Source organism: Dipodomys ordii, unplaced genomic scaffold, assembly GCF_000151885.1.
Source record: "Dipodomys ordii isolate 6190 unplaced genomic scaffold, Dord_2.0 Scaffold12, whole genome shotgun sequence".
In the NCBI taxonomy this organism is placed as follows: Eukaryota; Metazoa; Chordata; class Mammalia; order Rodentia; family Heteromyidae; genus Dipodomys; species Dipodomys ordii.
Genome location: NW_012267228.1, coordinates 3,491,554 through 3,503,039, shown reverse-complemented (window position 1 = coordinate 3,503,039; position 11,486 = coordinate 3,491,554). Strand labels below are relative to the sequence as shown.

The window sequence follows — 11,486 nt, the reverse complement described above, 5'->3', positions numbered from 1 at the left end:
GTTCGATTCCTCAGCACCACATAAGCAAAAAGAAAAAAGCCAGAAGTGGTACTGTGGCTCAAGTGGTAGAGCGCTAGCCTTGAGCTGAAGAGCTGTGGGACAGCGCCCAGGCCCAGAGTTCAGGCCCATGACCGGACCCAAAAAAAAACAAAACAAGACAATGGGTTAATACTTTTATTATGTAAACAGCACATAAAATTTATAATAAGCTAAAAACCCAATAAATAATCAAAGGACATGGATGAAAGGCAGTAAACCTAGGACATTTTCTATTTCACTTGTAATAAAAAAGTACAAATCAAAAGAAGAGGTCGTTGACAGACTTTGAAATTTGAAGCTTAAAAAAGCTGGTAACACCAATAGCACGATTGAGTACTCCTAAATCTGGTGGAGGGTACTTACTAAAGATCTTTTGGAAGTTGAGTGTAGCAGTTAACACCTGTATTCCTAGCTACTGAAAAGATGAAGGCAGGAAAATCAGGAGTTTGAGGCCAAGATAAACAAAGTTAGCAAAATTCTACGCACATAAAGAAGAGACTAAGATTTGAGGGCTGTGGTTCAAAGCTAACTCAGACACTGGCTCAAGTGGTAAAGTACCAGGCTTGTAGCTTAAGGAGTAGAGCACTTACACAGAAAGCACAAAGCCCTGGGCACAATTTCTAGTAACACACACACACAGAGATCTTTCAGAAAACAATATAGCAATCTGCATCTAAGGGTTTAATTAACATCCAACTGCAGCCCGATCACCTGCCCCCAGACTCCCCCCCCCCCCCCCCCCCCCCGGCCAAATTTCCAGGCCTTTGGATCCAGGAATTTCTTGGTAGTTTCAAGGATATAATCTTTTTGTGTTTGGTGGTTGATCGTGGGGTTTAAACTCAGAGCCTGGGCACTGTCTCTGAGCAATTTTGCTCAAGGCCAATGCTTTACCCCTTTGAGCCACTTCTGTTTTTCTGGTGGTTAATTGGAGATAAGAGGCTTGGAACCACAATCCTCAGATCTCAGCCTCCAGAGTAACTAGAATGACAGTTGGGAGCCAGTGGCACCCAGCTTTTTTTTTTTTTTTTAAACAATGTCACCTTCCCTCCTCACCCAGTTTTCCCCTCTTATTTATTTATTTATTGGTATGTGATCTTACTAAGTTTTCCAAGGCTGGCTCCAAACGACAGGGTTCAAGCCATGCTTCTTTCCACCTCAGCCTCCTGCAGAGCTGGGTTCCAGGCCTGCACCCGTACACCTGCCTTGCACATGTCCAATAGCTGAGCCAGTTTCTGATTCTGCACATTCCAGGCCTGAAAGTTCTCATTTTTATCAAGCTCCCAGGTCATACAGATGTGCTCTGCACGCGGAGAACCGCGGTCCTGCAGGTAAAGTCCCTGCTTTTCAGTGTCTCTCCCTGCCTAATCCCAGCTTCCTCTCTCCTTCCCCTCCCAGGCACAGCTGGGGCTCAGTCACACGGAAGTTCTCACCTCTCGCTAAGCAGGCCAGCTGTTCACACCTCCGTGGACTGCTGTTCCTTTTGTCTGGAATGTCATCCGCCTGGAATCTTCCTCCTAGAGGCTTTCTCTGCTCTGGACAGATCAAGTGCCTCTGGGCTCCAGGGCCTGGGGACCGTGTTTACTCTTCCATTGTAACTCTTTGCCTGTGTTTGGATTGTTTTGGAGCCTCCCTCTTCTTGCAAGCAGTGGAGAGAGGGAGGGAGTGTGAAGGAGGAAAGGTCAGCAGGTAGTGGAGTGGGCTATGGGGGGAAGCGAGCTTGCAGCTCCGAGCATCTGGGCCTAGTCCCCTTAGTCCTCTCCAGTGAGTCCTGGGCCCCAGGCCAGAAAAGGCCATTGCTCCTGACCATGTTCTCATAAAGTTGCAAACACTGCGTCCCTCTCAGCACCAGTCAGCGGAACCAAGAGCCTTTCTTTCTTTCTTTCTTTCTTGCTTGCTTGCTTGCTTGCTTTCTCTCTCTCTCTCTTTCTTTCTTTTTCAGCCTCCTGAGTGAGTAGCTAGGATTACAGGCATGAGCCACTGGTGCTCTTCCCCTCCCCCCCCATGAGCATTTCTGAGTGCATGGGGATCTGTTGAGGGTCAGGCCATCGGCCCTGCACTGGCGCAGCTGAAGGTGTGTGGGACAGAAGAAGCGGTGACATATATGCTTGTGCCTGCCTTCCAGGTCACACACAGGAAGCTCTTCCCCCAAACTCCCGAGAAAGGGTCACAGTAGCTTTAGGTTAAAATTAGAGTTTTAGCTGAGTGCTGGAGGCTCACATAAGTAATCCTAGCCACTCAAGAGGCTGAGATCTGAGGACTGTGGTTCAAGGCCAGCAGAAAAAACAAAAAAATTATCATCAGTCATGGGGCTTGAACTCAGGGTTTGTGCACAGACCCCTGCGCTTTTTTTTTTTTTTTGTCCGTCCTGGGGCTTGAACCCTGGGCCTGGGCACTGTCCCTCAGCTCTTCAACTCAAGGCGAGTGCTCTACCGCTTGAGCCACAGTGCCACTTCTGGTTTTCTAGTGGTTTATTGGAGAAGCCTGCCCGGGCTGGCTTTGAACTGCAATCCTCAGGTCTCAGCCTCCTGAGTAGCTAGGATTACAGGCGTGAGCCACCAGTGCCCGGCTTCTTTTCTTTTTCTCAAGGTAAGCACTCTACCACTTTGAGCCACAGCACCACTTCTGGTTTTCTGGTAATAATTGGAGATAAGAGTCTCACAGACTTTTCCTGCCCAGGCTGGCTTTAAACTGTGATCCTCAGATCTCAGCCTCCTGAGGAGCAAGGATATCAGGTGTGAGCCACCAGCATCCAGAAACCAAAAAAAGAAAAAAAAAGTTTTGAGGGAACTAATTGTTTGTATGTGGGGAGCCCCGCTTCTTCCCGACTCCATAGACAAGGCCTCCTTCCACGCAAGCACACACAGATACAGTCAGAAGATCTCCATCAGGGATGCCACTTGGTGCGGGCAGTAACTGTGCCTGCCCCAAGGCTGCAATGACACTTGGTATCTGGGCTTCCAGCGGCTCTGCAGCCCAGCCTGGTGTCCAGCCCGCTCCTTGCCTTGCAGACAGGTAGGGAGCATCAAACAAGACCTTTAGCTCCACTCGGCACTGTTCCTTATGCTGCAGCAGAGAATGACTGCAGCTCACAACTCATTCTGGAAAGTTCAGTCTCTTCCCTTACGAACCAGAGCCAGTCTGTCTTCTACCACTGGTCCTTTCATTTGAATATCCACCTTCTCCTCCTCACACTTCTACCTAGCTCCCGTCCCACTCCCTCCACAAAACTATCTCTGTTCTTGATGCCTACCATACAGATAATCTGGCCTCATGAATATGGTCATGTGTGGTTAATTAAGAGAAAGGGGTCTTAAAGCTAGGGCTGCTTGGTGTGGCGGCATCAGTTGGACACTGCCCAAGTGTAGGGACCAGGGCCCAGTGAGTTATATAAGCAAAAGGCTCCACTTCCAAGTCAAAAGACCTGAGTTTGAATCCTTCCTTAACACAAGTAACTGCCTAAGCCTTGGTTGTTTTTGTCTGTGAGTAGAGTCTTGTTAGTCCCTACCCTAGGGGTCACAGAAGATTAGGTAGTTTAACAAGTTTACAACAGTACATGGTACCTGGCTAACGTTTACTGCACACTGAACTGCACTGTCGTAACTACAGCTGGTGTCTCATTCATTGGTGCCTTCTCTGTGAGAAGGCGGGAGCACCCTGGGGACGGCCAATCACTGAGGAGTTGTAGCAGCAGCAGCAGCACATCCCTGGTCCCTGCTGGTAGGAGGCAGGGCCCCAGGCTGCCCCTCAGGAGAGGACCCTACTCTCTTGCCAAAATACACTGGTTTTTTTTTTTTTTTTTTTCATGCCAGTCAAAAGCCTGGGCTTTGTCCCTGAGCTTTTTTGCTTGAGCCACAGCTTTACTGTCAGCTTTTTTTTTTTTTTGATAGTTGCTTGGAGAGTCTCATGGACTTTCCTGCCCAGGCTGGCTTTGAACCATGATCCTCAGATCTCAGCCTCCCGAGTAGCTAGGATTACAGGCGTCAGCCACTGATACCTAGCTCAGTTTGCTTTTTTTTTTTTTGGTATTTGATTGGTGATAAGAATCTCATGGACTTTCCACCCAGGTTAGCTTCAAGCCATAATCCTCAGATCTTAGCCTCCTGAGTAACCAGGATTATTACAGGCATGAATACTGATCCCCAGCCAAAATACATTTGTATTAGTCAGGTCTTTTTTATTTATAAATGACAGCATTCCGAAGCAAACTAGCCTAAGCTAAACTCTTCTGTGGGCTAAGAAGTCTACTGGGAGATCTTGTGGCTTCAGGCAGGGCTGGATCTAGGCTTCATCATTAGGATTGTTTCCCTCTCCACCTCCTGGCTTTGCTTTTGCTGAGCTAGCACATCCTCCCACGTGAGAGGAAAGCAGTTTGATGGCTTGCCATTGCAAAGGAAGTAAAACTGTCCTCCTAAGAGCAATCTTTTTTTTTTGGTCATGGAGCTTGAACTCCGGGCCTGGGCACTGTGCCTCAGCTAAGCTCTGAGCTTAGTTTAAGGAAGGCCTCTGAGTGGCCCAGTTTGTCACATGGCCATTCCCTGGAACGTCTGTCCAGCATAGTTTAACAGTGACAGTCTCACAAGAGACACATGCGATGGGTGTTTATCCCATAGAGAGGCATTGTCACTCTTTATGGTTCCGTGTATGAGGTTGTAGGCAGCCTCTCCTCCCCTAACTTCCCCATAAAATGTGAACGACTGCTTTTCCCCAGGACTCACCTAGGAAGAAGGCGAGGCACAGAAAGCATCTCCATCTGTCCTCACCTCAGACTGACTGTGAGAAGCTCTCCCTGCTCAGCGCTTGGTGGGCTCTACCCTCTCTGTACCGCCTGGGTTTGGTGAGGCAGCAGACGCTGATGGAACCCGCTTGTCCTCCCGAGCCACAGCGACTGCGTCAAGGATACTGCGAAAGAGCCAGCTGACTCCTGTGCTCCCTCCATTTGACCTTGACCCTTCCTGCCTGCTACCCAAGGCCTAACGGGAAGCTGTGGAGGTCCTTCTACCTGGGAGTAAACCCAGCAGCTCTTGGGAGGCTGAAGGAGGATCGACAGTGAGAGGCCAGCCTAGACTACATAGGAAGAGCCTGTCTCAAAAACAAAAGCTAGCTGAGGGGGAGGCTGGAGTGGGGGAACGCCTCAAGGCGCACGCGCACACCCCACGAAGAAAAAAGACAAGAAAGATGTGGGCTGAGGATGCCCAACTGGCCGATCCCGAAGGCAGCACTGCTGCGGGAGCCCCACCTCTGCGGGAGCCCCACCTCCGCCGGCTCCGGCACGCTCCGCAGCCGCGGTCCCCCGCAGCCCAGCCGTGGCTAGCTCCAGGAGGTGCACAGCAGAATGCCAAGGGTGAGTTACCACAGGGCACAGCCACCACGCGCGCCCTCCTACCCCAACCCACAATGACACTCACACAAAGTAACTCACGCAAAGTAACAGACGCTCGACGACGACGACGACGACGACGACGACGACGACGGGGTGTTTTGTGAAAAACCACAGCAGTCACTTTATTCTTGAGTTTGCACTTTACAAAACCACAAGGGAGAAGTGTTTGAGGGGAACAGGTGGGGAGTGGAGGAGGGCAGAGGAAGAGGAAGACCCAGGAACGAGCTCCTCCCGCCCAGCTCGGGGGCCAGGCAGGCCGGCCAGGCTGGCCGCACAGGGCCTCGTGTGTCCTGGCTATACAGAGCTAGACCGAAAGGCCGCAGTGGAGGGCTCAGCCCTCTGGAGACCGTCACCATTTGATGGGCAGTGCGGTCCAAGACTGTTGGCCCCCAAAGCAGGAAGTGGGGGGAAGGCAGCCAGGCAGCTGAGGATTACCCATCCAGCAGCTTCAGAATGCTCTCCCGCTCCTTCAGGGTCTTCCAGGCCTGGTCCTTTTCCTTCTTAGTAGGAGTCCGCTTCTTCTGCCGGGCAGCCATGATCTTACGAAAGGCGTCCATCACTTCATTGTCCGCCATGCGGACCCGCTGTCGCAGCTCCTGCCGGCTCACCTCCTCCTTCGCCAACCTGTGAGAACCAGCCACCAAATGCCCTGCGGTCATCTGTCCCAGTGCGGTCCCTCCCTCTGCCAGACTGAGCCCACCCACCAGGCCAGACTGGCATTCCCTTGGACCATTGCGTGTGTTACCATCAAAGTATGGAGCCAGGGGCTGGGAAGGTGGCTCAGTGGTAGAGCGCTTGCCTTGCACTCATGAGGCCCTGGGTTTGATTCCTTAGCACCACATAAGCAAAAAGAAAAAAGCCAGAAGTGGTGCTGTGGCTCAAGTGGTCGAGCGCTAGCCTTGAGGTGAAGAGCTGAGGGACAGCGCCCAGGCCCAGAGTTCAGGCTCCACAACTGACGAAACAAATCAGGACTCCACCTCAGTCAATGAGTGGGCACCACATTATGCAGCTGTCACCACAAGCCATGAGCGCAGCACAAAGACTGGGTGCGGCACACGCGGATGTCATCCCAGTGACAAATGGAAAGAAACAGCAAGACCACTGTCCAGGATGGTCCAGGCATGAAGGAGTCTGTCTTGAAAATAACCAATGTAATGCCAGGTGCCAGTGGCTTACACCTGTAATCCTACCTACTCATGAGGCTGAGATCTGAGGATCATGGTTCAAAGCCAGCCTGGGCAGGAAAGTCCCTGAGACACTTTTTCTTTTTACTTCTTTTTTTCTTTTCTGGTCCTGGGGCTTGAAATCTGGACTCGGGCGCTGTCCCTGAACTCCTTTTGCTCAAGGCTAGCAATCTATCAATCACTTAGGCCACAGCAGCAGTTCTGGTATTTTCTGTGGTTAATTGGCGATAAGAGTCCCATAGAGTCAAGTGTGGATGGCTCACGTCTGTCATCCTAGCTTCTCAGGAGGCTGAGATCTGAGAATCGAGGTTCAAAGCCAGCCTGAGCAGGAAAGTCCGTGAGACTCATCTCCAATGAACTATCAGAAAGCCAGAAGTGGTGCTGTGGCTCAAGTGGTAGAACACTTGCCTTGAGCTGAAGAGCTCAGGGACAGCGCGTAGGCCCAGAGTTCAAGCCCTATAACTGACATAAACAAAACTCCAGTTGATCAATCATAGGTGCTGGTGCCTGGCACTGGCACTGGCTCAGGCTCTCCTGGGGTGCAGAGGCCCAGCCAGGTGTGACAGGTCTGTCCCAAGTCCCCACGGGTGACTCAGTGGCCGGGCCACACTGGCCAGTGCCTCCCGTGAGCTCACCTCAGCAGGTCATGCTTCTTGGTGCGGTTGTGGGCACTGAGTGCCTTCAGCTCAGCTTGCCGTTTGCGCAGCTCGGCAAGGACTTCATCTTCTGAGTCCTCTGCGGGACGGTCCTCAGACTCCAAAAGGCCCTGGGCGATCAGCTCCTCCTTGATGCGACTCTCCAGGGACTTGGTGTGTGGCACGCTGTGGGCAGGCATGGCCCTCAGCTGGAGGGACACCACAGGGGTCCCAGCTCCTCACTTGGAGAACCCCTCTCTACCCATGTATAACTGTGCTCCACACGCTGCTACATATTCATTGTACTCTTTTCTTAGCCCAAGTTTATTCCCCTACGTTTACAGATTTAAACATATTTTAAGTAAAAATAGGATTATCCTATCTGTATTGTGTTACAATGAACCTTTTCCCTGTTTGGTCCTTTACTAGGTACACATCTTCTCACGTTAAATGTAATTCTTGGGCTGGGAAGATGGCTCAGTGGTAGAGTGCTTGCCTCACATGCATGAGGCCCTGGTTTGATTCCTCAGCACCACATAAACAAAAAGCAGGAAGTGGCTTAAATGGTATAGTACCAGCCTTGAGCTGAAGAGCTGAGGGACAGCGCCCAGGCCCAGAGTTCAAGCCCCACGACTGACCAAAAAAAAAAAAGTAATTCTTACTATGATTAACAACTGCAAGTTAGATCATCATATGGAGTTAGGACAATTCAGCAAACCAAGGCCCCTACAAGCTGGACATTCAGGCTATTAACAGGAGCCGTGGAGAACAAGCCTGGACTAAGCCTGTCTGCCGAAGTGCTAAGCCAGCACTCACATGCGATATTTTTGGTCTTTCCAAGACTGTCCTCAGCCTCTTGGTTAATGAACGCCTCCTCATGCACATGCTGAGGTGGGGCTGGGCTGTGAAGTGCAGACATGACGTCACTCACCTGAAGGGTTTGTTCTGATTGCGAGGAGAGGTGCTTGCCCCGTCTGCCCCTGATTCCTTCCCAGACATGTCCGGAATGGGGGAGTCCTCCATAGGGGAAATAATATTCTCCTAGAAGACCAGCAATGGGGCAAAGGAAGAGCTGGAGCATTTCCATTCCCTGCTCCTGTCACCTATGTGAACTGCTTTTCTCCTTTACAAACTACTTGTGTTTTTACACTTAGTTTTCAAACAATAAATTTTTTTTTTTTTGGGTCCGGTCGTGGGGCCTGAACTCTGGGCCTGGGCGCTGTCCCTCAGCTCTTCAGTTCAAGGCTAGCGCTCTACCACTTGAGCTACAGTGCCACTTCCGGCTTTTTTTTCTTTTTGCTTATGTGGTGGTGAGCAATCGAACCCAGGGCCTCCTGCATGCAAGGCAAGCGCTCTACCACTGAGCCACCTTCCCAGCCCCCAAACAATAAATTTTTAATTTCAAGTTTTGGGTAACTTCTGATTTAGGATAGTAAACATTGAAATAAAACAAAATTGGCACAGGAGACATGAGTCAAATAGTAGAATGCCAGCTGTGAGCAGAAAAAGCCAACAAAGCTGAATACGGGCACACAAAAATTAATTTAAAATGTTAAGAAAAATATACATAGGTGAAATGTAACAGAAGTTTCAATTAGCTTTTTACTTTTATTTTTGTGGTCAGTCTTAGGGATGGAATGCTTGAGCGCTGTCTCTGAGCTGCTTTGCTCAAGCTACCCTCCACCAGTTGAGCCACAGCTCCAAGTCTGGCTTTTCTTTTTGGTGGTTAGTTGGAGAAAAGAGTCTCACAGGCTTTCCTGCTGCATGGGCTTTGAACCGCAATCCTCAGATCTCAGCCTCCTGAGTACCAACACCAGAGTCAACTAATTTTTTTTTTAAGTTTACATTAGTTAATCAAGGGAGGATTCCATTGTTGACAAGGTATTACAATGTACCTCACCCCTCCATAACTCTGGCCCCCTTTCCCCTCCCTAAACAATTTCCACAGGCTTCATTGTTTCCTTTTCATAGTTGTAAATAATCACTGCTGACACCATTCAGTCCCTTCCTCTCTCCTTTCTGGCCCCATCCTCTCCTAGCACTCTTCCTGGACAGTCTATTTCTCCTTCCCCTCACTTTCCCAGCCCCCTATCTAAATTTTTTTTAAATTTATTTACTTTAGTGTCAAAATGATTGTTGTATTTCCCATCCCACCTCTTCTAGGAAGCCTTTTCAAAAGCTTAGATCATTTTAGACATTCCTTCTTTTTGGACGGATACCAAAAGAAGAGGCCACAGAGGAGTGATGGAAACACTCAACCGCCATGTTGCCATGGACAGACGCTCAGCTAAAGTACCGCGGAGCGAGGTGAGAGGAGAGGAGTGGGAGGTGGCTTCTAAGATACAGTAATGTATCACGGTGTGATCACCATGGTGTGATTACTACAGGCTCAATCGTGAAACCAGAAAGGGCATGGGTGTCTTGTTGTGAACAGGCGGTGCTCACCTCCACCAGGGCCTGCAGGAGGCGCTGCGTCAGGGCGCCAAAGGGGCACCCATCTTCTGGCTGCTCGTGCTGGGCCTCCGACTTCTTCAGCAGGGCGTCCACATCTGAAGCAGGCAGGGAAGAGGGCGACGGGTGGGCTGAAGTTGTGGAAAATCAAATCCTGGCGTGGAGTGGACAGGAAGGCGAGGGGCCTACCTTTAGTGTCCAGTTCCGTCAGAGGCCCCATGAGACCTTTCTTCTTGTCAGCCACAGCTGCTGCCCGGGCCCCATCCTTCTGCTCCTCCAACAGGTCCTCCTGTGCCCAGCGCTGGGAATAATGTTTTCCTAGGGGTGGGATCTGTAGGAGAAAGATCAGTTGGCCCTGAGTGGTTAACAATGGCCAGATGCTGCCTGGAGAGGAGGCTGTCCATGTACTTGGCATTGCCAATATGCTTTTCACTCAGTCTCTCCGTGTGTGTGTGTTTGTGTGTGTGTCTGTGCGCATGCGTGTGTATGTGTGTGCGTGTGCATGTGCGCGCACATGTGCACAAGCCCAGCGCTGTGGCTCAATGAGGAAGCACTTGCCTAGCATCCCAGGCCCTGTGTTGGATTCTCATCACAAAAAGGAAGAAACAAGCACTGGTGGCCCATGCCTATAATTCTAGTTACTCAGGAGACTGAGACCTGGAAGACTACAGTTCAAAGCCAAATCAGTAAGAGTCTACCCTTAATTGACTAGTAAAATGCTAGACTGGAGGTGTGGTTCAAGTGATAAAATGCCAAGTGAAAGAACTACGTTCCAAGCTCAAACCCCCATGTGGGTGCATGTACGGGCACGCGGTGTGCATGTATACACACACACACACAACCATATACAATTAAGCTGGGTGCAGTGGTATCCACCTGTAGTTCTAGTCACTGAGGTTGAGGCAGAAAAGTCACTTGGTCTTTGGGCTTTAAGGATAGCCTGAGCAAAACCATGAGTGCCCATCTCTTAAAAAATGAAAATTAGGGGGCTGGGAAAGTGGCTCAGTGGTAGAGTGCTTTCCTTGAGCTGAAGAGCTGAGGGACAGCACCACATAAACAGAAAAGGCCAGAAGTGGCACTGTGGCTCAAGTGGTAGAATGCTAGCCTTGAGCTGAAGAGCTGAAGAGCTGAGGGACAGTCCACACCCAGGTCCAGAGTTCAGGCCTCAACAACAACAAAAACAAAGAAAATTAGCAGGCGCCATGGGCTCACACTTGTAATCCTAGCTAATCAAGAGGCTGAGATCTGAGGATCCAGGTTCAAAGCCAGCCCTGGCAGAAAAGTCTGTGAGACTCTTATCTCCAATAAAGTAATCAGAAAAAGCCAAAAGTAGTGCTGTGGTTCAAGCGGTAGAGCGCTAGCCTTGAGCTCAAAGAGGCTCAGGGACAGTGCCCAGACCCAGAGTTCAAGCCCCAGGAATAGCAGAAAAAAGAAAGAAAAGAAAATTGACTTCCTGAACTCAGGTCCCTGCACTTGCTAGGCAGGCATTCTACTACCTAAGCCATACCTTCAAGCTCTGTGTGTGTGTGTGTTTTATATATCATATATGGGTTTAAGGTCAACTATATATTTCTATTTCTCCTCTATCTTTTGTTATTATATCTATTACATGTCTATACAATGTGTTTCCATCAGTGTAGACTTACAATTCATGATGTGTGTGTTGTATAATAAAGAAATAAAGGGGATGGGTAGATGGCTTAGTGGTAGAGCGCTTGCCTTGCATGCCTGAGGTCCTGGGTTCGATTCCTCAGCACCACATAAGCAAAAAGAAAAAAGCCAGAAGTGGTGCTGTGG

At 49.9% G+C, this 11,486-nt stretch overlaps 2 protein-coding genes across 2 annotated transcripts in view; one reads left to right on the top strand and one right to left on the bottom strand.

The window, feature by feature from the left end:
* The window catches only part of Arpc4 (actin related protein 2/3 complex, subunit 4, 20kDa), a 37,371-nt gene that overhangs the window by 245 nt on the left and 25,640 nt on the right, over positions 1–11,486 (top strand). The window lies entirely within an intron of this gene.
* The window catches only part of LOC105981225 (transcriptional adapter 3), a 22,907-nt gene continuing 16,962 nt past the window's right edge, over positions 5,542–11,486 (bottom strand). Inside the window, exons 2-6 of the mRNA XM_013010320.1 lie at positions 9,879–10,020; positions 9,684–9,787; positions 8,170–8,279; positions 7,239–7,424; positions 5,542–6,043 (exon numbers count right to left, since the gene is read on the bottom strand). Coding sequence (XP_012865774.1) covers positions 5,851–6,043; positions 7,239–7,424; positions 8,170–8,279; positions 9,684–9,787; positions 9,879–10,020 — 735 coding nt within the window. The 3' untranslated portion in view covers positions 5,542–5,850. The remainder of the gene's footprint in view (positions 6,044–7,238; positions 7,425–8,169; positions 8,280–9,683; positions 9,788–9,878; positions 10,021–11,486) is intronic.